Genomic DNA, 20040 nt, shown 5'->3' with positions numbered 1-20040 from the left:
TTGAGACATCTAAGTGTGCTTTTCCTCAAATCTAAAGACCTTTAGACTCGAGAGACACTGTTCTTTTCATATACTGCCTCTGTCTTTGGACCGCATAGCTCTTCTATCATAAAATGACACATGACTGACTTTGAATATCTCCTATGGTGTGGCCGCTCTGTGTAACGATTTCCAGCTTCATTCTACTCTATGCTGGGCAAAAATAAGGTTGATAAATGTTTGTGAAGCAAATGGACCGTTGTGTCTGGTTCTCCCTCTGTTCCTAAATATTTCTCTGCTCGAAACTTCAGCTCCCATGTTGGGCCCTCTTTTCCCTTTCTCTGGGGAGCCACTTACTGTCCCATTCGTCTTCCTGGGAGGATGCCTGGCTTAGATGGCGCTTTGTCTTTCTTGGAGAGGGTGCAGTGGGTCAAGAGAGGAAGGCCTCTCTGAGGACAGGGACAGACCTGGGGCTTGGGGATAGGTGTGCGTGCATCATTGTGGGATCACACGCGGTGCACGTGGGTGGAAGAACCCCAGAAAGCATGTAGAAGCCTGGGTCCTCACCCAGTTCTGCCTGTCTGCCCCCCCCATTTTGGGGAGGGCCTCCAGTCTCTACACCTCCCTGCCCATCCCCCTCTCCTCAAAGGGACTGCAGTGAGATCTTTCAAATACCCACATCTGACCCTGTCCTTCCTTTTCTCAAGGCCCTCAGGATCAAGGTCAAGTACTTCTGCCTTGTACTCAGGGCCCAACGCCATGTTCCAGTGACCTACTTTCCCAGCCATGTCACCTGTTTCTCTGGCCTCAAACCCCAGCCCCCACCAACCTGGATGATTCGCCATCTCTGGAACACAGCAGATGTTCTCACACTCCCAGACTTTTCTACAGGTCATTAGCATCTCGAGTGTGCCACCCACCCAGACTTCTCCCCACGGCGAATTCATATTCAGCCTCCCTTCCAGCTGTCCCAGCCCCAGGCCCTGCTCAGCCCTCATCTTCTCTCCCTGCACCATCACTTCTACTCCCCCCTGGCCTCTGATCTCTTCTTTCTGGTCCATCCCGCACATGGCCCCAGAGCTGCTTCTGCTCTCATCCCTTCCATGGCTCCCCACTGCTCTCAGGAGAAGCCCTAGCCTCTCAACCCGGGATCTGTGGTCTTTTGGGATGTGGACCCTGCTCTCTTTACCTCCCATCACTCTTACCCACACACAGTGGCCTCCCAGCCCTCTCATTGCCCTGCTTTTGCTGCTACAGAGGGAGTTTAGTGGAGAAAGCCACCCCTCAGGGCTAGTTAGGTGGAGGAGACAAGGATGTCTTGCCAGGGAGGAGAAAAATCAAGTTGGGCTGTAAAAGGGAACTAAGGATATCTGGGCTTCAGAGAGGCAGAGGTGGGATAAAAGCAAAAAGTACCACTAATAATAAAATTCACTCTTTATTGTTCACACGGGTGTGCCAGGCACCACGGTATGTGTTTCACGTGTTTACAGCCTTGAATCTCCCCAACAACGTAGCCACCGCCTTACGAGGGATATACGATTATTATCCTTATTTTAGAGATGAGAAAATCTATGCACTGAAGGAAGGCACTCCCGCGGTTGCACGGCTAAGCAAGTGGGGGAGCTGGGAGCCCAGCTCAGGTTCGGCCAGACTGGGGACCCCTTCTCTGTAGGAAGAAGTCGAGCCCGTGGAATAACTGGGGAGGGAGAGGTGCTTGGAAGGGATTTTCCTGTATCTCTTCGTGGCAAGCTTGAGACCTTAGCTGGTGTTCCCATCACTCCTCGTGATGCAAGGATGGGGCTGGAGCAAAATCAGGGAGGACTTGTGCTGTGGTGTCATCACTTTTATTAAGCATTAAGGGTCGGGTCTGGGCAGGTGGGGGAAGGTCAAGAAGTGGAGGTCACCTATCAGGATCAGTTGGCCTGAATGGTTTTTCGGATCCAGTGGCCATATCTGCAGACGTCGGTGTAGACGCCTGGCTTCTCCTTGGATCCGCAGGGGACGTTACCCCATGACACGAGGCCTCGGAGACGGTCGCCGCACACCAACGGACCCCCAGAATCACCCTGTGGTTAAAGAGGGACAGAGTCAGATACAGGCTCGCAGAGAAGGAAAGCCGGACAGAAGGAGACACAGAGACATGTAGAGAGGGGGAAAGACACTCAGAGATGGAGAGAAAGACACACATACGGAGAGAGAGAGACAGACAGACACAAAGTCACAGATAGGGAAATAGAAGAGACTGAGAGAGACTCAGAAACACAGAGATCCCTAAAGAGAGGACAGATGGTCTCAGAAATGGGGCTCATCTGCCTGCCCTTTCTTTGCATCCAACTCACTGTGTACCACTTTTCTCTCTCTTTGTCTCTTTCTCCCACTTGGCTGGTCTCTGCAGATCCTTCAACGCACAGGGCTCAGTTTTGGCACCAAAAGGAGAAATCCAATGGACGATGGTGGCAGAAACCCAAGTTCCAAGTATTTGGGAGTCGGGATGGAGCCCCGTCTCTCCCCGGCTATGGTCCCCCTTCTGCACAGTGTGGTTATTTCCAAGCAGAACTTGTGGGGATTCTGTTGGAGCAGGGACAGCCTCCTGGCACCATCTGTCTCCCTACTGTGTCTCTGTGGTTCCTGATCTCTTCATCTCCATCTTTGTCTCTGCATTTCCTGTCTCTGCTGACTGACTTTTTATCTCTGCCTGTCCCCGATTGTGTTTCTGTGTATCAAATTGAGTCTCTCTCCCTTATCATGCCTCTGATTTTCACCCAGCCTGTCTCTGTAAAGCTCTAGTTTGGCCTGTGTATCTGTCTCTTCCTGCCCATCTCTGTCCTTGGCTATGTAACTGGTGGGTCCTGGCGTCCTCACCTGGCAGGAGTCCTTCCCGAGCTTCTCATCCCCGGCACACACCATGTTTTGGGTGATCTCGCCAGGGTAGGCACGCTCACACTCCTCACGGGGCACCAGGTGGAGGTATGCACACTGGATGATGTTAGGGAAATCACCTGCAAAGAGAGATGGGCCAGGATCACTTCACAACCCACCCTTCCCATTGATCCTCCAACACCTATAAATCCTCCCTCCCCTATTGGACCCTATTTCCCAATGGTTCCCTTTTTCCTATTTGTCGCTCACTCTCAAAACCCACTTCCATTGCCTGACTCCTGATTGGTCCCTCTTTCCATCAGTCTTCCCTCACATTGGCCTGTCTTCCTCACTAATTACCCCTCCTCTACCAGTTCTCATTTCCTATTGGTTTTTCCTTCTCTTAGTTCCTGCCTTCACTTGTCTCGTTTCCATTGGTCCCACCTTCTTCAGTAGTTCAGCTGACCTCTAGACCCTCTTCCTCTATTAGTCCCTCCTCTGTTATAGCCCATCCTCCTTCATTGGACCCTTCTTGCCCATTGGCTCATCCTGATTGGTCATCACTTGACTTTTGGTCTTTCCTAACTGGTCCCTTCTTTCCCCGTTGGTTCTCCCTTCTATTGGCCCTTCATCCAAAGGTCTACTCCCTCACTGCTTCTTTCCTAAATGGCCTCATCCTCCCCCATTGGTTCTCCTTTCCTTTATGGCCCTTCCCTCACTGGCCTACCCTCACTGGTTCCTGCTGATCTATTGTTTCTCCTCTAGTCCTTCTTCTAGTGACCCCTCTTGACCACTGACTCTTCTCAATTGACCCTTCCGCCATTAGCTTTCTCTACACTGTTGGCTTTCTCAGTTCACATCTTTCAGCTGGCTCCCCTGCTTCTTCCATTAGTTCCTCCTCCATTTATCCTTTTTTCATCATCAGTGCATCCTGGTTGGTCCCTTTTGACAACTGGCCCCCTTCCTGATTAGTGTCTCCACAGTGACCCTCCCTCCTCATTGACCCTTCATCTTATGGCCCACATCCCCGTACCATTCACCTGTTGGTCTACTTTCTCCATTGGCTGTTCACTCATTGGCCCAACTCCCATATTTGCCCTCCCTCCCCATTGAACTTTCACCCACTCATACACTACCCCATTGATTCTCACCGTTAACCCACCTCCCCATGACCCATCACCCATTGATGATGGGTCAACTGCATCATTCTCCCCCTACTGACCATCTGCCGTCTTGCCCCAGCCTAGGATGTGGCAGCTGGTGTGGTTGGCTGCGCAGTCACTTTCCAGGGACAGGGGCTGTATGTGTGCAGAGAATTTGGCTGGACGTGACAGGCGCAACAGCATGATGTCCTGGTCATGGATGGCGGCGTTGTAGCCAGGGTGGACCACAGTCCGGACAACAGAGCTCTCCTCCTGGAAACTCTCCCTTTGCTGAAGGTTGTGCTTCCCCAGGTAGACCTGAAGATTCCTGAGAAAGAGAAGGGCCGGGTCTCACCTGGGGCCCTTGGGCTGCAGCTGAGACTCCAGAGGGGGTTACGGTGGGAGGTGGGGTAGCCTGGTACACCATGAACCATCCGGTCTTCTCCCCTCACAGTCTTTCCAGCTCAGTAAATGACAGCTCCATCCTTCCAGAATAACCCGGAGACTATCCTTGACTCTGTATTTCTTGATTCACCTCCCAGCTGTCCAGAAATCCTTTTGTCTCTCCAAAGCATATCCAGAATCTGACCACTTCTCACCTCTCCCACTGCTGCCATCTTGGTCTGAGTCACCATAATCTCTTACCTGGACTACAGTCTCACTGGACTCCTGGCTTCTACCTTTGCTCCTCTATAGTCTGTCCTCCACAAAGCAGCCAGAGCTATTTTAACAATATAAGCCAGCTTTGTCCCTCCTGTGCTCAGAACCTCCTGTGACTCCCATCTTGCTCAGAATAAAGGCCAAAGTTCTCACTGTGGCCTACAAGGTTCTGCACAATCCGTCCCCATCACTTGTCAGTTATCTCCCAGTCTCCCCCTTCTCCTGTTCCAGCCACACCGGCTTCCCTGCCTTTCCTTGAACACAATAGTCATCCTCTCACCCCAGGGCCTTTGCACTGGCTGTTCTCTCTGCCAGCAACTCTTTCCCCCAGATATCTGCATGCCTCACTCCCTCACCTCCTTCAAATGTCACCTTCTCAGTGAGGCCTTCCCTGAAGACCCAATTAAAATGCAAGTATCCACCCCAACAGGCAAGTCCTAGCTCCCTCTCCTGGTTTCCTTTCCACCAGAGAACGTAACATCACCATCTGACACACTATATATGTATTGTTAAATATGTACTTGTTTTACTGTCTCCCTCTGCCACAGCCGTGCTATTCGTTCGAAGTTTCTGTAAGGATGGAAATATTCTCTATCTGCACTGTTTGAAACAGTGACCACTGACCACAGGCGGCTACTGAGCCCTTGAAGTGTGGCTAGTGGATTTGGAAATTCGTTTCATTTTTATGAATGTGAATTTAATTGGCCATAGGTCGCTAATGGCTACTGCATTAGATGACACAGCTCTAGAATATCAAGGTGGGATTTTTGTTTTAGGCAGATACATCCTCCTCGGTGCCTAGACCAGTGTCTGGCGTAGGATAGGTGTTCAATAAATATTTGTGAAATGGATCAAAGCACTACTCCCTCGCTCAGAAACTTTCCATAGCTCCCCATTACCCTCAGAATAAAGCCCAAGTGCCTTATCCCACTCTCCTCTGACCCTCAGTGAACCAGTAACTTTCTTTTCTTAGAACTCTTCACATTGTTCCCACTTCTTTGGTCCTTGCGTTTCCTCTGCCCTGGCTGCTCTGCCCCCTTTCTCATTTTCCATGCCTCAGTTTGAATTTCATCTCATCAGAAAGTCCTTCCGGACGCCTTCTTCCATCGAAAGCAGGTACCTCTGTTCTTTTCTCTCATGGAACCATCCCTGTTTATTCGCCTTCATTGGACTTAGAGTCATTTGTAATTGTATGGTTTGTCGAGGATTCTAGAACTGTCTTCCTGCACCTTTCTGCTCCTGCGTCCCCGAGGGCAGAGACTCTGGGTATCTCCCCATCTGAGTCTTTGCTGAATTCCCAGCTCAAATCTGGCCCTTAGTGGGTGCTGTTGGCCAATGTGCGCTGAATGAATGAATGAGGACGGTGGGAGTGATGCCAGGTTTACCAGCGCTTGGGGGAGACCACCCGGGGGGGGGTCCTTGTGTCCATGACCCTGCAAGGTGAGACCCCTGTTGGGGTCTCTCCCGGCTCCCACTGGGATGTGACACTTGCTCCTTCTCTGAGCTTCAGTTTCCTCAGAAGCCAAGAGTCCCTTATTGTGGGGGATTCCAGGAAAGGTATAGAAACTGCCTACCTGGGTACGTGGCCCATAGTTAGCGTGGAAAAAAATGGTGGTTCTTGTTCATCAAACTAGTGGTTATTAGTGCCCTGAGGATTAGTCCTGGGTCCTTTACAGTCCTCTATCTATGCCCACTTTTTGGATGATCTCATCCCATCCCGTAGCTTTAGATAACCACCTGTTTGTGGTATTTCAAGCCTTAATGTTTACCTCCATCTCTGACCTCTCCCCTGAGCGCCAGCAGTCAGCCTGGCATCCTTCCTGAACACCAGCCAGGTACCTGAGACTCACCTTGGCTAAAACAAAATGTCTGATGCTCCCCCACCCATATCCAAACTGCTCCTCTTTCCTTCTCCCCCGACTCAGAGAAAGACACATCCAAACAGCCAGTTGTTCTAGTCCCCTCCCCGGACAAGCCCTGCTCGTTCTCTTTCTCTCCCATTCCACACCACCAAGTCCTGCCGACTCAGCCTCAGGACCCCTCCCCGGGTTTTCAACTCTGCTCCATCCCCAGGGCCACCATCCTGGTCCATCTCAGGACAATGGCGACAGCCTCCACGTGCATCCCTTCATCCCCCGCCCAGTTCACTTTCCAGAGTTTTTTTAAAAATGGAAATCAGATCATGCTGCTTCCCTGATTAAAATTCTACGTGGCTCCCCCCAGCGCTTAGAATTAACTCCATCGCTCCCTACAGGGCCCTGTAGAAGGTCAGTTCATCAAAGCAGCAGTTTTCTTGTTTTCTTCACTGCGATATCCCCGCAGTGTATTTAATAATCAATTAAATACAGGCCAGTTGAACCTGGTTATCAGATGGCCTCATGATGGGACAGGGGGATGTGTGAAGTCTGCAAGACGCCCGCAGGGTCTAATTGCAACCACTCCTCATTCACAGCGTGGAGACTCACGGTTTTTTGCAGTGGGCAGCGGTGAGGACCCACAGTGGGTGAATGAGGACCCCCCCACAGAGCAAGTGGCCTGAGGCGTAAAGGGCAGCTTGGTAGGGGTGAGACGTCTGCTCACAGGGTCCACCATGCAGCACCTTATTCTGTTCCTCTGTCTGGGCTGAGGGAGGGAGGGTCTGAGTCAGAGAGAAGGTCTGGAGACATCAGGTACCTCCCCCCAAGGTGAACCCCATTGCTGTCTTGATCATCAAGATCTTCTCCATCCCCTGCCCCAAACCAACCCCATCCTCAAACTCTTCCTCAAACCCACCCCTTCTTCATCTCAATCCCCATCCCCATCCCCAAAGCCATCCCTAAGCGTTCTTACCTTTAACCCCACCTCCAGGCAATTTCCCCGTCTCTAACCCCATCTCCCAAGCCAAGCTCATCCTCAAACCCTTCCCCATCTTCACGGCCACCTCCCACCCCTTCCCCATCTGCATCCCTCGTCCCTAATTTAACCCCTGTGTCTTCCTCATTTGAAACCCACCCCCCTCCATCCTGATGTGTATCCCCATCCCAGTTCCAATCTCTTCCCCATCAACTACCCCCACCCCATGCCCAAAGAGCCCCCTGCCCCTCCCTTTTTGGCCTACCTGCAGCGACCAGAATCAGTGTTACAATCAGCGTCTTCATGGCCATTCCTGAGAAGGGAAGCCAAGTGCTCCATGAGTCCCGGCCTCAGACTTCGCCCAGTCTCCTCCCTCTCCACCCGCCTCCTCTTCCCCTTCCTCCCCAGCCTGCCCTGCTCTCCTGAGCCTTGACTTCTGTCTTCCCTGTTTAGCCTCTTGATTTCTTGTCTCCCTGACCCATGTCTTCCATCTGAGGGTCCCCCGGAGGCGGGCGCCAGAGAGGACCCAGAACCTGCTGCTCACGGCGCACCTCACATTATTTTTCTATCCTCGGCTTCAGTCTGCCTGCTTAGTAACAGGAGGAGGGAGGGCCCCTGACGTTCTTCCCTCTATGGGATTTCTCCTCCTCCCTTTGGCTCAGTGCTTACCTGTTGCTCAACCCCACACCTGTAGGTTCTGGTGGGAGGTGTGATCTTACCTGCTGGGGGCCGGCTGCCTGGGGGTCGACTCTTGGGTTGGGGGCAGGGACAGTACGTGTCACAGGCAGACAGAAAGGGAGACAGACAGAGAGTCAGAAATGCAGGGAACCGCGGAGAGAGAAGTGATGCTGAAAACACAGAGGACGCCTCGAGAGTCAGAGACGGAGGGCAGAAAGCAGAGGATGTAGGGGCTGTGGCGCCCAGGGCCTGGCAGACAGACACCCTGAGCTCCCTGGCCCCCCCGGAAGACACTGGTCCTGTCCTCAGATGCTCCTGGTGTGTCCTTTTAATCTCTGCCTCCCCGGGTTCCCGAGGCAGGAGGGGGACCCGCCCTTTTCCTCCTCACCCAGGCCTCCCACGCATATTCCTCCCACCCTCCCACAGCTCCCCGCCTGATGGCCCCCCTGACCCCGGCTTCCAGGGAGGGCAGTGCAGGTCCCTGAGTGCACTGGGGGCCCGGGTTCCCAGGTCTGAGGGAGGAGGGGGCTGGGGGCTGAGTATTCCGGACCTTCAAGGAGAAAGGAGCTGGGAGTCTGCACACCTGGATCTAAAGGAAGGAAGGGCAGAAGCTTGTTCTCCTCAGTTCCTAGACTTCTAGGTCCTTGAGCAAGAAAGGATCTGAGGGGCTTCCCTGGTGGCGCAGTGGTTAAGAATCCGCCTGCCAATGCAGGGGACACGGGTTCGATCCCTGGCCCGGGAAGATCCCACATGCCGCGGAGCAGCTAAGCCCGTGCGCCACAACTACTGAAGCCCGCGTGCCTAGAGCCCGTGCTCCTCAACAGGAGAAGCCACCGCAGTAAAAAGCCCGCGCACCGCAACGAAGAGTAACCCCCGCTCGCCGCAACTAGAGAAACCCCGCAGGCAGTAACAGAGACCCAGTGCAGCCAAAACATAAATAAATAAAAATAAATTAATTAATTTAAAAAGAAAGAAAGGATCTGAGGACCCAAATGCCTGCGTCCCAGGCAAACACACAGAACCCCCTGTCCTCCTGGACTCCCACCTCTCACGTGCTCTGGGGCCTGCAGGCTGTCACTCCTGGGTTCAGCACCCTTGGGCACCGGGAACCAGGCCCCACGGGTTCAGTGGGGTTGGGGTGACTCACGCACCTGCCTGTAAGTCCCTCTGTGGATGCTGGAGAACCTCAGTGTCCTCGCGAGACACAGCAAAACCAGCCAGCAAGAAAGCGTGTGTCACCAAGCTGGTACCCGCCCCTGCCCCAGGCTGTGGTGCAGACCCAGGCGCTGTGGGGAAAGGGCCTTCGAACAATCGGGCTTTGTCTGTCCCCAGCACCCAGTGCCATGCTCCTGTCAGCTCCATTTCTCAAGCTCTCTTCCGGGCAGGTGGACGGCCAGCTGCATCAATAGCTTCCCTTTATCTCTATCTGACAGTCCTGTTGCTGTCCTTTGAGTGTCCACCCACCTCTGCCCGGATATCAGGACTCTTGACCCGCCTGGTCCCCCTTCTCCAAGTCTCTCGGTGTCCAGCTCTCTCCCTGGCCATGGCGGAGGGTGCCTCCGTGTCTGTCTCTGTTTGTGTCTCTCCACCCCTCTGCCTCTTTCTCCATATTTTTCTCTGTATCTCTGTCTTTCCCCTTGATTTTCCAAGTCTCCGTTAACACTCTCTAAATCTCTCCTTACCTCTCCTAGGTTCCACCTGCATTTCCAAGAGAAGCATGTGTACGCACAGAGGGGAGTTAGCTCCTGCAGAAGGGGTGGCGTGGGAGAGGGCAGCGGGGGAGCTAGCGGGACCCAGGAGGATTTCAGGACTTGTTGATGAGATTTAACGTGTACAGAGAGACACAGAAATAAATGGGAATGCAGGAAGAGTGTGATGAGAAACGGGGGTCCAGGAAGCTATGGGGGGATCCAGGAAGATTTGAAGAGGTGTCTTTAAACTTGGGCGTTTTAGTCAGGAGGAGAGAGGTAGTTAAAGTGTCTGGTGCATGTAGGGAAATGGCAGACTGGCATGAGCTGGAGGAATGGGTGTACGTGCGGCCGCCTGTAGGGCAATGGGTGTGATAATCACAGGGACGGGCAAGATGGAAAAGGGAAGCTTTGGGGAAAGTCATTGAGCAATGAGTGCAACTGATATGAGTAACGTCGACCTCAGCACCAGCTTGGGCCTGGCACTGTGGGTAGCATTTAATTCTTGCATTAAATCTAATTGCTAACACCTTTGCTTCTCCCCTGTCACTCCTGGGATGAAAACCAATTTGGCATTTGATATATTCTCTGGGGCTGCTCCCCTCGCCCCCCAGTTTCCCCCAGGCCCTTCTCACTCATCTCCCCACTGAACCCAGCATCTTGTTCTCAGGACCCACCATCCTCCCAGGTACCAGTTTGGACCGCTCATGGCCCATTGATCCCCAAGTCCTATCCCACTGCCCCCTCTCTCCGTGTGGTCCCTTCTCTCCATCCCTATGTCCCCGGTCCCAGCTCAGACCTGCTTCTCTCCCACCTGGACCATTACCTCAAACTCTTCCCCTTCTCTGTATCCTTCACTTGACCTCTGAGGCATCTTCCTGTGTCAGAGCTGACGTTGCCTCTGTCTGGCTCACAGCCCTGGCCTGGGTCCCCCAGCACCCACAGCAGTACTGGCCAAAAGAAATATAATGCCAGGTACACATGCATTTTTTAAAAAATAAATTTATTTATTTTTGGCTGCATTGCGTCTTCACTGCTGCGTGCGGGCTTTCTCTAGTTGCGGTGAGGGGGGGCTACTCTTCGTTGCGGTGCACGGGCTTCTCATTGCGGTGGCTTCTCTTGTGGAGCACGGGCTCTAGGCTCTCGGGCTTCAGTAGTTGTGGCACGCGGGCTCAGTAGTTGTGGCGCACGGGTTTTGTTGCCCCGCAGCATGTGGGATCTTCCCAGACCAGGGCTGGAACCCATGTCCCCTGCATTGGCAGGCGGATTCTTAACCACCCCACCACCAGGGGAGTCCCCACATGCACTTTTAAATTTTCTAGTAGCCACAATTTTTTTTTAAAGTAAAAAAAAAAAACCCAAAAAACAAGAGTTCATTTTAACATCTCATTCAGCCCAATACATCCAAAACAATAGTATTCCAATGTGAAATCAAAATACAATTTTATTTTTAAAGATTTATTATTTATTTATTTAATGTATTTTGGCTGCGTCGGGTCTTAGTTGAAGTACACGGGATCTTTACTGAGGCATGCAGGATCTTTCGTTGCGGCGCGCGGGCTCTTCGTTGTGGTGCGCGGGCTTCTCTCTAGGTGTGGCATTCAGGTTTTCTCTCTCTAGTTGTGGCGTCCGGGCTCCAGGTCGCGTAGGCTCTGTAGTTGTGGTGCGCGGGTTCCAGAGCGCGTGGGGTCTGTAGTTTGCAGCACAGGGCCTCTTGTTGAGGCGCGCGAGCTCAGGAGTTGTGGCCCATGGGCTCAGTTGCCCCGAGGCATGTGGGATACTAGCTCCCTGACCAGGGATCGAACCCACATCCCCTGTATTGCAAGGTGGACTCTTTACCACTGGACCACCAGGGAAGTCCCCAAAATACAGTTTTAAAGAGGTGGTTTGCTTTTTTATTTTTTTGCATGATAAATGCTTGGAATCCGATGTGTCTTACAATTACAGCACAGCTCAGTTGGAGCTGCCGCAGTTCACAAGTCAGGAGCCACCAAGGCGAGCGGCTGCCACATTCTCAGTGCAGCTCTACCCATTTGTGTTCTTGTGCTCCAGCCGTGGAGATTACTTGAAGCTTTCCTGAACCATTCCATGTCTTCTAACCTCTAGGCCTTCGCCTAGGCTATTCCCGCCCCCCAGAATGCTCTTCCCAGCTTCTCCTGGTAACAACTTGTCCTTCAAGTCTTTGCTTAAACATTACCTCCTTCAGGAAGACTTCCCTGAACACCACCCAACTTCCAACCCTCTGCAGACGGGTTAGTCACTCTCAACTAAGATCCCACAGCAGGTGCCTCCTTCATGTCACGCTGGAGGGTGACCGTCTGGATCCACACCCACCTCCCCCACTGGACCATGAGCTCCTTGAGCGTAGGCGCTGGTTCTCGCTCACCTCTACGTCCCAAGCACCAGCACAGGACTCGGCCCAGAGGAAGCCTTAGCAAATGTTGACCAAATGACTAAATGACTTCATTCCTCCCACGGCTGTTTTACACAAAAGAAAACTGAGGCTCAGAGAAAGGAATTTCATTGCTCAACCTCAAACACCCAGGAAACGGTGGAGCCGGAATTGGAACTCAGCTTCCAACATGGCGGTGGACATGGAGCGTCTCTTGGGGCCCCGTCTGGTCCCACCTTACTATAATACGGGATGGGTGGATTTGGGAGGAGTTACTGGGAGCCCTGTGGGAAAGGAGGGAGGTGGTAGGCAGTGGGGAGTGGAAGAACCTCTAAGGGAGAGAATGAGGTCCCCAGCTCTAGGCATTTGCCAGTGGCCTTCATGGTTCTGCCATCCCCACACGCCGCGCAGGCTTATTTATGAGATGTTTTTCTCCCAAGTGACACGCTCTGCAAAAGTCTTCAATAAAGAAAATGTTTTACAAGAAAACTTTACGAAAGTGCAAGCAGGGAAGAGAGCCAGAAGCCACGAACAATAAAAACCAACACTCAGGGGCTTCCCCGGCGGTGCAGTGGTTGACGCCACGCTTCCAATGCAGGGGACGCGGGTTCGATCCCTGGTTGGGCAACTAAGATCCCACGTGCCGTGTGGTACAGCCAAAAACAAACAAACAAACAAAAAAAGCCCAACACTCATTGCAGGCTTATTCTGTGTCAGACAATGTTCTAGCACTTTCTGAATAGTAAACTTATACAATCTTCATAAGAGCCCTGGGAAACAGGTGCTACTTCTCTCATTTCAAGGTTGAAGGAACAAGGGTGGGGAGGTGATGTGCTCAAAGGTGAATAGCGTGCAGCTGTCAGAGCTGGGATTGGCACCCGAAGAGCGCAGCTTCTGGAGTCAGTGTCTTTAACTATTACACTTTATCAGCCACCCAAAGAAAAATGAAGTTTTTTTTTTTTTTTTTTTTTCAGTATGCGGGCCTCTCACTGCTGTGGCCTCTCCCGCTGCGGAGCACAGGCTCAGCGGCCATGGCTCACGGGCCCAGCCGCTCCGCGGCATGTGGGATCCTCCCGGACCGGGGCACGAACCCGCGTCCCCTGCATCGGCAGGCGGACTCCCAACCACTGCGCCACCAGGGAAGCCCCATGTTTTGTTACTTTTTAAACTTTTAGGTTGAATGTGGATTTGGGGTGGCTTGCTGGAGAGAGGGGAAGTTGATGGAGTTTCACGAGGGTGGTGGCCAAATACTCTTGACGTTCCTTAAACTTGACACAGATCCGGAGGCGGGAGGGGCTGGGGACCTGGACTGCTGGGTCTGAGGGAGGCGGGGGCTCAGCCTCCTATGCACAGGAACACCAGAGGAAGTTAAGGGATTCCACGGTGGCTCCAGGATTCCTGCAGTATGGAGACGCGTGGGAGAATAGGAGGCTAGGAGAGAGGGGAAGATGGCGGAGAGTCAACAAGAGGAGAATGTTGACCAGGCGAGGATTCTGGGGGAGAACCTGGAAAGACAGGTAGGAGAGGTGAGTCCTGGGCAGCGGAGAGGCTCCCTCTGTCAGCACCTTCTGAGGTATGGCTGCCCACGAGACTTGGATGGCAGGAGTAGGGGCATGGCCAGGCTGAGTCACTGGGACTCCTACCTCCACCCTTTCTGAGGCCCCTTCTCTGCCTTCTTGAGGACAGGAGACCACCTACCTGGGTTCCCAGCCCCCAGCCTCCCCTGGCATCCAGGATGCTGGGGGCTCACTTTTGGCGGGCCCCCGTGGGACCCAGGTGTCCTGTCTTCCTGCCAGCCCTATGCTTCCCCCACACCTTCTCCCTCTCTCCTAGTCTGTCGCCCGTGAAATGCCCAGAAACACTTTCACGCCCCTTTCCACCCTGAAGAAGTAGACATATTCTCTCCTCCCTCCCTTTTCCTCTCTTTACCTTCCCTTTTCCTCTTTCGCTTCTCCATTTTACCCATGAGGAAGACGGAGACCCAGAAAATGGGGAAAAAATATGCCGCTGAGCAGGGAGGCAAGGCAAGGGACCAAGAACCAGATACATTTTTCTCTCCTCTCTAAGGGTCTCCTCTCCTCCACCTTAGAGCTCCAGAGCTTTTCCACTGTTGTTTTTCAGGTTATAAAAGTGCATACCCGCAGAAAAGTAAATGCAAGGAAGCAGGCTACCTTCCCATGACTACCACCGTATGCAGTTTGGTACACATGATCTCAGGTTTTATTTTGTGAATATTTTCATTTTACATAGCAATGATCACATACACATATATTTCCGTATCTTCCTTTTCTCATTTAACATCACATAGCATAAACATCCTTGCATAGCACTAACAATTCTGCGTAATTATTATCCTTAGCAGCTGCATAATATCCTTGTCTCAAGCTAGCCTATTGTTTACTTAAACACTCCACCGATTCCGGACATATTCAGTGTTTCCACTGTTTTGCTATGATAAATAATGTTGTGATAAATTCAAACCTTGCTCCACATTTTGGATTTTTTTTTTTTTTTTTTTTTAGTAGTATCTTCCTAGAACTAGAATTGCTGGGTCAAAGGTGGCAAGGGTCCTGATTCACGTTGCCCAATCAACTTCCATAAAAATCGTATGAATTTACAGTTTCAGTGGCCGAAGGTGCTGGTCTCACTACTTCTTTACCAGCTCTGAGGTTTTTGCGTCTCGTGTTTTGGTTTTAAGTCCTTGCTGATTTGATTGACTTACACACATGGCATATTGTGGAGGTTTTGATATGTCTTTGAGGAAAAGTAAAGTCAAGTATGACTGTAGATCATCGACGTCCTTATTTCTGTGAATTTCCTGTTCGGGGTGTAGGGATGGAGAGATGGGAGTACGGAGAGATTAGCAGTACGTGCTGATGGTGGTGTTTATCCAATCGATGTACTTGCAGACTTGGGTATAGACAGCTGGGTTGTTGGGTTGGCCGCAAGGGAAAGCTCCCCAGGACACCAGGCCTTGCAAAGTACCTTTGCACATCAGTGGTCCCCCTGAGTCACCCTGGAGGGGACAAAGCAAATTAGCTTCAGCTTCAGCGTGAAGTCCCGCCCCCACTTCTGTCTCATACACCCCCACGGTTGTCAGTCTTTGTCTTGCCAGACCCTGGACTTCCACGCCGGCCAATGGGGAGAGACTCATAGTCTCTGGGGACCAATAGTAGAGCAGGAATTAGGGCCGTCATGGAGAAGACAAAGCACGTTCTCTGAAGACATTGGCTTGAGCCCCGGCCAATGGGACCAATCCCAGGGAAGGGGCAGGGCTTCCGGGGGTCAGAGCCCCATTTCTTCCCCATCTTCGAGGACTCAGCGCCAAGCCCGTGGGAGAAGGGGCAGTATCTCCAGGGAATGGATACGTGGGCATGAAAGAGGGACAGGGTGGTCTTGGAAATCGGGGTCCTAACCGATGACACAATTCATAAGGCCCCGTGCAAAATGATAGTGTGGGCTCCCTCGCTCAGAAGGTATTAAGAATTTCAAGACAGCAACAGGAGTGCTTTAAACCGAGGGTGGGACTCTCCTGAGTGTGGGAGCGCGTGTCACTGTACAACTTGCGCATTCGTGAAGCCGGCCCTCACTAGCGGAAGAGAAGGATGTCCCATTCTCTAGGACACACATTCCTGGCCCATCACCCCATCCCTAACACTTACCCTCCCACCACCCCTGACAGCTGAGGGTGCAGGTGAGAGCAAAAGGAGTGGAGGTACGGGGAGAGAGACAAAGAAAGGGAATCACAGAGAAGAGGAAGAGAGTTAAGCAAAGGATGGAGAAAAGAACGGTGGAGCAGTAGAGGGAGGACAGAGAAACACTTGTGTAGGGGCTGGAGAGAGCGGCAGAGAGGTAGGCAGATAAAAAGAGAGACAGGCTTCCCTGGTGGCGCAGCGGTTGGGAGTCCGCCTGCCGATGCAGGGGACACGGGTTCATGACCCGGTCTGGGAAGATCCCACAAGCCGCAGAGCGGCTGGGCCCGTGAGCCATGGCCGCTGAGCCTGCGCGTCCGGAGCCTGTGCTCCGCAACGGGAGAGGCCACAACGGTGAGAGGCCCGCGTACCGCAAAAAAAAAAAAAAAAAAAAAAAAGAGTGACAGAAGCAGACAGCCAATGGGGGCGGGGGTGGGTGGCAACACTGATGGAAAGAATGAAATGAAATTAGGTGTAAAGGGAGATGTGGGAAGATACTGTTCAGAGACAGGGAGGGGGTTACAAAGAGGAGGGGAGAGACAGTTCTTTGCCCGGGACCAGGACCCAGGTGAGGTGAGTGAGACATTAACTGCGGGCACACAGTCTCGGTAATTGCAATAAACAGTATTTTCCTGCAATACCTTAAAATTGAATTTAATATGAAAAAGTCCATGATAAACACAGTATCCCAGTTTTAGATAAAGGGTCGGTACAGGGCTGTGCTGAGACTTACTGAAGCCTGAGGTAAGTGGGAAATTCAGTAAGACTGATGCCTCTTTATTGAAAATTCTGACATTTTGTTCATCGTGGACTTTTGCATAGATTTTTAAAAAAAATATTGCATAAGAATGTGATTTATCTTGATTACTGAGTTTTCTGGGCACACCCTCCCCTTTCAGGTTTGGGTTTGAAGCCAAGGCTTCACTCGCCTTCCCCTAATCCTGGCCTCATGTTGCCCATCCCCAGCCCCTCCCATTCATCTTTCTGCCTCATCCTCAGGGCCATACCAGCCCCCACTGGGCTGCCACTACTGACCTGAGCAGAGAATGGGATAGAGAAAGCTAGGAAAGCTGGGCTAGGGTGGGGCGGGGGGTGATGATGGAATGCTCAGCGCCAAGGTCAGGTGCAAAGATTCTGGATAGAGGGGGGAGATGGGGCTCTGTGCTGAGATGAAGCAGCCAGGGACCCAGGGCGGGGGAGGAAGGAGGGCTCACGTTGCAGGCATTGGTGCTGGAGTTGGGGATGCCAGCACACAGCATGGAATCTCCCAGCAAGTTCCTGTAAACCTTCCTGCAGTCTTCAGAGGAGATGATGTCGACGTCTGTGCACATGAGTTTCTCTGGAAAGGTCGCTGCAAGATGAGGGTGGGGGGGCTTGTTAGTCAGAGGCCTGGGACTGTGGACCCGTGGGTCCTGATGGGGAGAGGATGGGGGTCCAGGATCCTAGACCTTGAAGGAGGAGGGGGCTGGGGTGCTCAACATTAGGATGTTGAAAAAGGACCTGATTCCTGGTCTCCGGGGTCTGAGGGAGGAGGGGTTCAGGATCTGGGGCTCCTGGGTCACTGAGGGAGCCTCACCAATAGGGCTGGTGGTGGTGCCCCAGCCAGAAACGGTACACGTGGTCCCAGGGGGTTCACAGCGGGAAGGCAGGTTGACCTTCTTCACGGTGGATGACAGCTTGGCCGGCGTCCTTAGCTTCACCAGCATGAGGTCATTAGCCTGGCTCTGCGTGGAGTAGTCAGGGTGGCGGAATGACATTGTGGCCCTGATCTTCTGGCCTCTGCTCAGGTCTTCACTGCCCATATGCACGTTGTACGAACTGGGAGAACGGAGCAACATTCATAGCGTCACTGGGAGTGAGAGAGTGGGACAGAGACCCAGAGAGAGAAAAACAGAGATCCTGGGCGGGGGTGGGGGGGAAAGACAGAGACCCAGAGAGGGGGGAGGGCAGAGACGGGGGTCGGTGGAACAGAGACTGGGGGGTGGGCAGGGACCCAGAGGGAGAGCTGGAAGTGCTCAGAGCACCCGTGCCCACGTACTTCATCAGGCAGTGGGCAGCAGTGAGCACCCAGTGCTCGTTGACCAGCACGCCTCCACAGTAGAGCTGATTGCCTCTGAGCAGGGCCACCTGCCAGGGCTGGGCGCCTGTTAGACACGGAATCCCATCAATAATCTTCTCGCCGTTCTTATCCTGGGCTGGAGAGAGACATGGAGAAAAACATGGGTAGTAAGCCTCAGAGGAAGGCTGAGTCAGCAGCGGAGGGATTTGGAGACAGAGATGGAGACAGACAGAGAGACAGGGAGAAATGCAGAGGCAGAAATGGAGAACAATGCAGAGAAAGCAGGAGATGGAGATGGAGAGAGACAGAGGCAGCCCACTCAGAAACCCAGGAGGAGCATCTTGTCTGTCTGGGGCTGACGACAGAAGCTCATAGGAGAGACCCTGAGTGCAGAAGACAGGGCCCGGGGGACACAGAGACCCCAGGAGTCAGAAGGAAGCAGGAAGAAAAGTGGCAGAAGAGTCTTGTCTTCTGAGGGAGAAAGCTGCTGGAGCAGAGGGAGGTCCTGACTCAGGGACCCCTTGGAGAGAGGGGCCCTTGAAGAGGGTCACTGGGGATGATGGGAGGTCCAAGGGTTAGGGCAGCCCTCCCAGACCGGCCCTCACCTTCCTGTGCAGCAGATCCAAGGGCTAAGGACAGCAGTAGGGTCAGCAGGGCTGGAAGAAGGAATCCTGCCATGGTGGCTTCTCTGAGTCTCTCAGGGGCTGCCAGGTAGAGGAGGGGTCTCTTTTGCTGGGGAGAAGGACAGAGTTCAGGAAGCAGGAGTCCTGGCCCCCAGCCCCCTCCTCCTTCAGACCCAGGAGTCTTTCCCCTTGGGACCCAGGAATCTGGTCTCCCATCTCTCGCCATCCATAAGTCTGTATCCCTAGTTCCTTTTCCCCTAAGAGACCAGAAATTGCAGACCTCCAGCCCCTCATCTGTCAGAGCCGGGCGCGGGCGTCCAGGCTTCCCACTGCCCCCTCCCCTCAGGAACAGGAGTCAGCTGTCCAGCCAGCCTCATCGCCCCCCCCCCCAAATGAGGCCCCTTCTCACCTCCGGAGGGCCTGATCTGACGTGGGGCGCAGACTCGGTTGGGAGTCAAGTGTCTCCGGACCTGCCGAGGGCGGCAGTCTTATACCACGTCCAGCCCCCGCCCCCGCCCCCGCCCTCAGCGCCCCGGGATGCAGGTGGGAAAGGCTCTGAGACACTCTTCCTGTGCATCTGGTTATCTCGAAGCCCCGAGGCAGCTAATTCACTTGGCAGCACTCTACTTCTTCCACCCTCCCGCAGCACCCTCTGGGCCCAGCATCCCCGGTGGCCGCTACGGAGGCGGGAGCCGCAGGTGCTCTGGCTTCGAGGGGCAGATTCAAGGAGTGGCTGAGCTCAGGAAATGCGCTGATGACTTGGGTCCTCCTTTGGGGCCACTTTCTTGCCCCAGTCCCCTCTCAGGGATGACCTAGAGCCCATACCGTAATTCTGACGAGCTTGTGATAATTTGTTCAGGCTGGAACCCAGTCATGTCTTTTGAACGTAATATAGGGTATGAATGAAAAAGAAAACGCTTTCCCTAACTCCACCCTGATAAATGCTTACGTTTATCAATATAGTCTCTGTTCTCCTGTGATAGAGAGATTTCTATACATATTACGTATTTATAACAAAAAGGTCTGTACTAAACATTATCTAATATAACCTTTTTCTTTGTAAATTACCTTGAAAAATTTTTCCTCCTAGTATATTTATCTATTTAAAAAAATTTTGGAAATATGTATTTATTTGGTTGTGCTGGGTCTTAGTTGCGGCAGGCAGGCTCCTTAGTTGTGGCATGTGAACTTTTAGTTGTGGCATGCGTGTGGGATCTAGTTCCCTGACCAGGGATCAAACCCGGGCCCCCTACATTGGAAGCTCAGAGTAGCCACCAGGGAAGTCCCTCCTCTTAGTGTGTTTAAATGGGTCTCCTTCCTTCTTAATGGTTGCATAACATCCCATACTATAGTTGTACCCTGACTTATGTAGTCTGTTTCAAATTGGAGTATTTTGGGATAGTTTTAATTATGATAATGCTGGGTTGAGCTTCCTT

The 20040-nt window shown here is 52.7% G+C and overlaps 2 protein-coding genes across 13 annotated transcripts; both read right to left on the bottom strand.

Annotated features, from left to right (window-relative positions):
* Positions 1 to 1398: 1398 nt before the first annotated feature.
* Positions 1399 to 9527, bottom strand: LOC115849019 (kallikrein-6-like). 12 transcript variants are annotated; one of them, XM_060289233.1, is made up of 8 exons: positions 9302 to 9421; positions 8734 to 8850; positions 8192 to 8222; positions 7738 to 7785; positions 7106 to 7262; positions 4061 to 4308; positions 2842 to 2978; positions 1399 to 2045 (listed from the first exon to the last, which is right to left on the bottom strand). In XM_060289233.1, the coding sequence occupies exons 4-8, from the start codon at positions 7781 to 7783 to the stop codon at positions 1893 to 1895; spliced, it is 741 nt and encodes a 246-aa protein (XP_060145216.1). In that variant the 5' UTR covers positions 7784 to 7785; positions 8192 to 8222; positions 8734 to 8850; positions 9302 to 9421; the 3' UTR covers positions 1399 to 1892. The 12 variants fall into 12 exon arrangements, with proteins under 12 accessions (XP_060145216.1, XP_060145214.1, XP_060145217.1 ...); XM_060289231.1 differs by having other exon boundaries at positions 9196 to 9419; XM_060289234.1 differs by lacking the exon at positions 8734 to 8850 and having other exon boundaries at positions 9302 to 9425.
* A 5290-nt stretch (positions 9528 to 14817) lies between these two features.
* Positions 14818 to 19050, bottom strand: LOC115849087 (kallikrein-7-like). Its single transcript, XM_030849998.2, has 6 exons — positions 19014 to 19050; positions 18587 to 18713; positions 17961 to 18117; positions 17499 to 17740; positions 17137 to 17273; positions 14818 to 15246 (listed from the first exon to the last, which is right to left on the bottom strand). The coding sequence occupies exons 2-6, from the start codon at positions 18657 to 18659 to the stop codon at positions 15091 to 15093; spliced, it is 765 nt and encodes a 254-aa protein (XP_030705858.2). The 5' UTR covers positions 18660 to 18713; positions 19014 to 19050; the 3' UTR covers positions 14818 to 15090.
* Between the last annotated feature and the right edge of the window lie 990 nt (positions 19051 to 20040).

Source organism: Globicephala melas, chromosome 19, assembly GCF_963455315.2.
Source record: "Globicephala melas chromosome 19, mGloMel1.2, whole genome shotgun sequence".
Classification (NCBI taxonomy): Eukaryota; Metazoa; Chordata; class Mammalia; order Artiodactyla; family Delphinidae; genus Globicephala; species Globicephala melas.
This window is presented reverse-complemented; position numbering and strand designations above follow the sequence as displayed.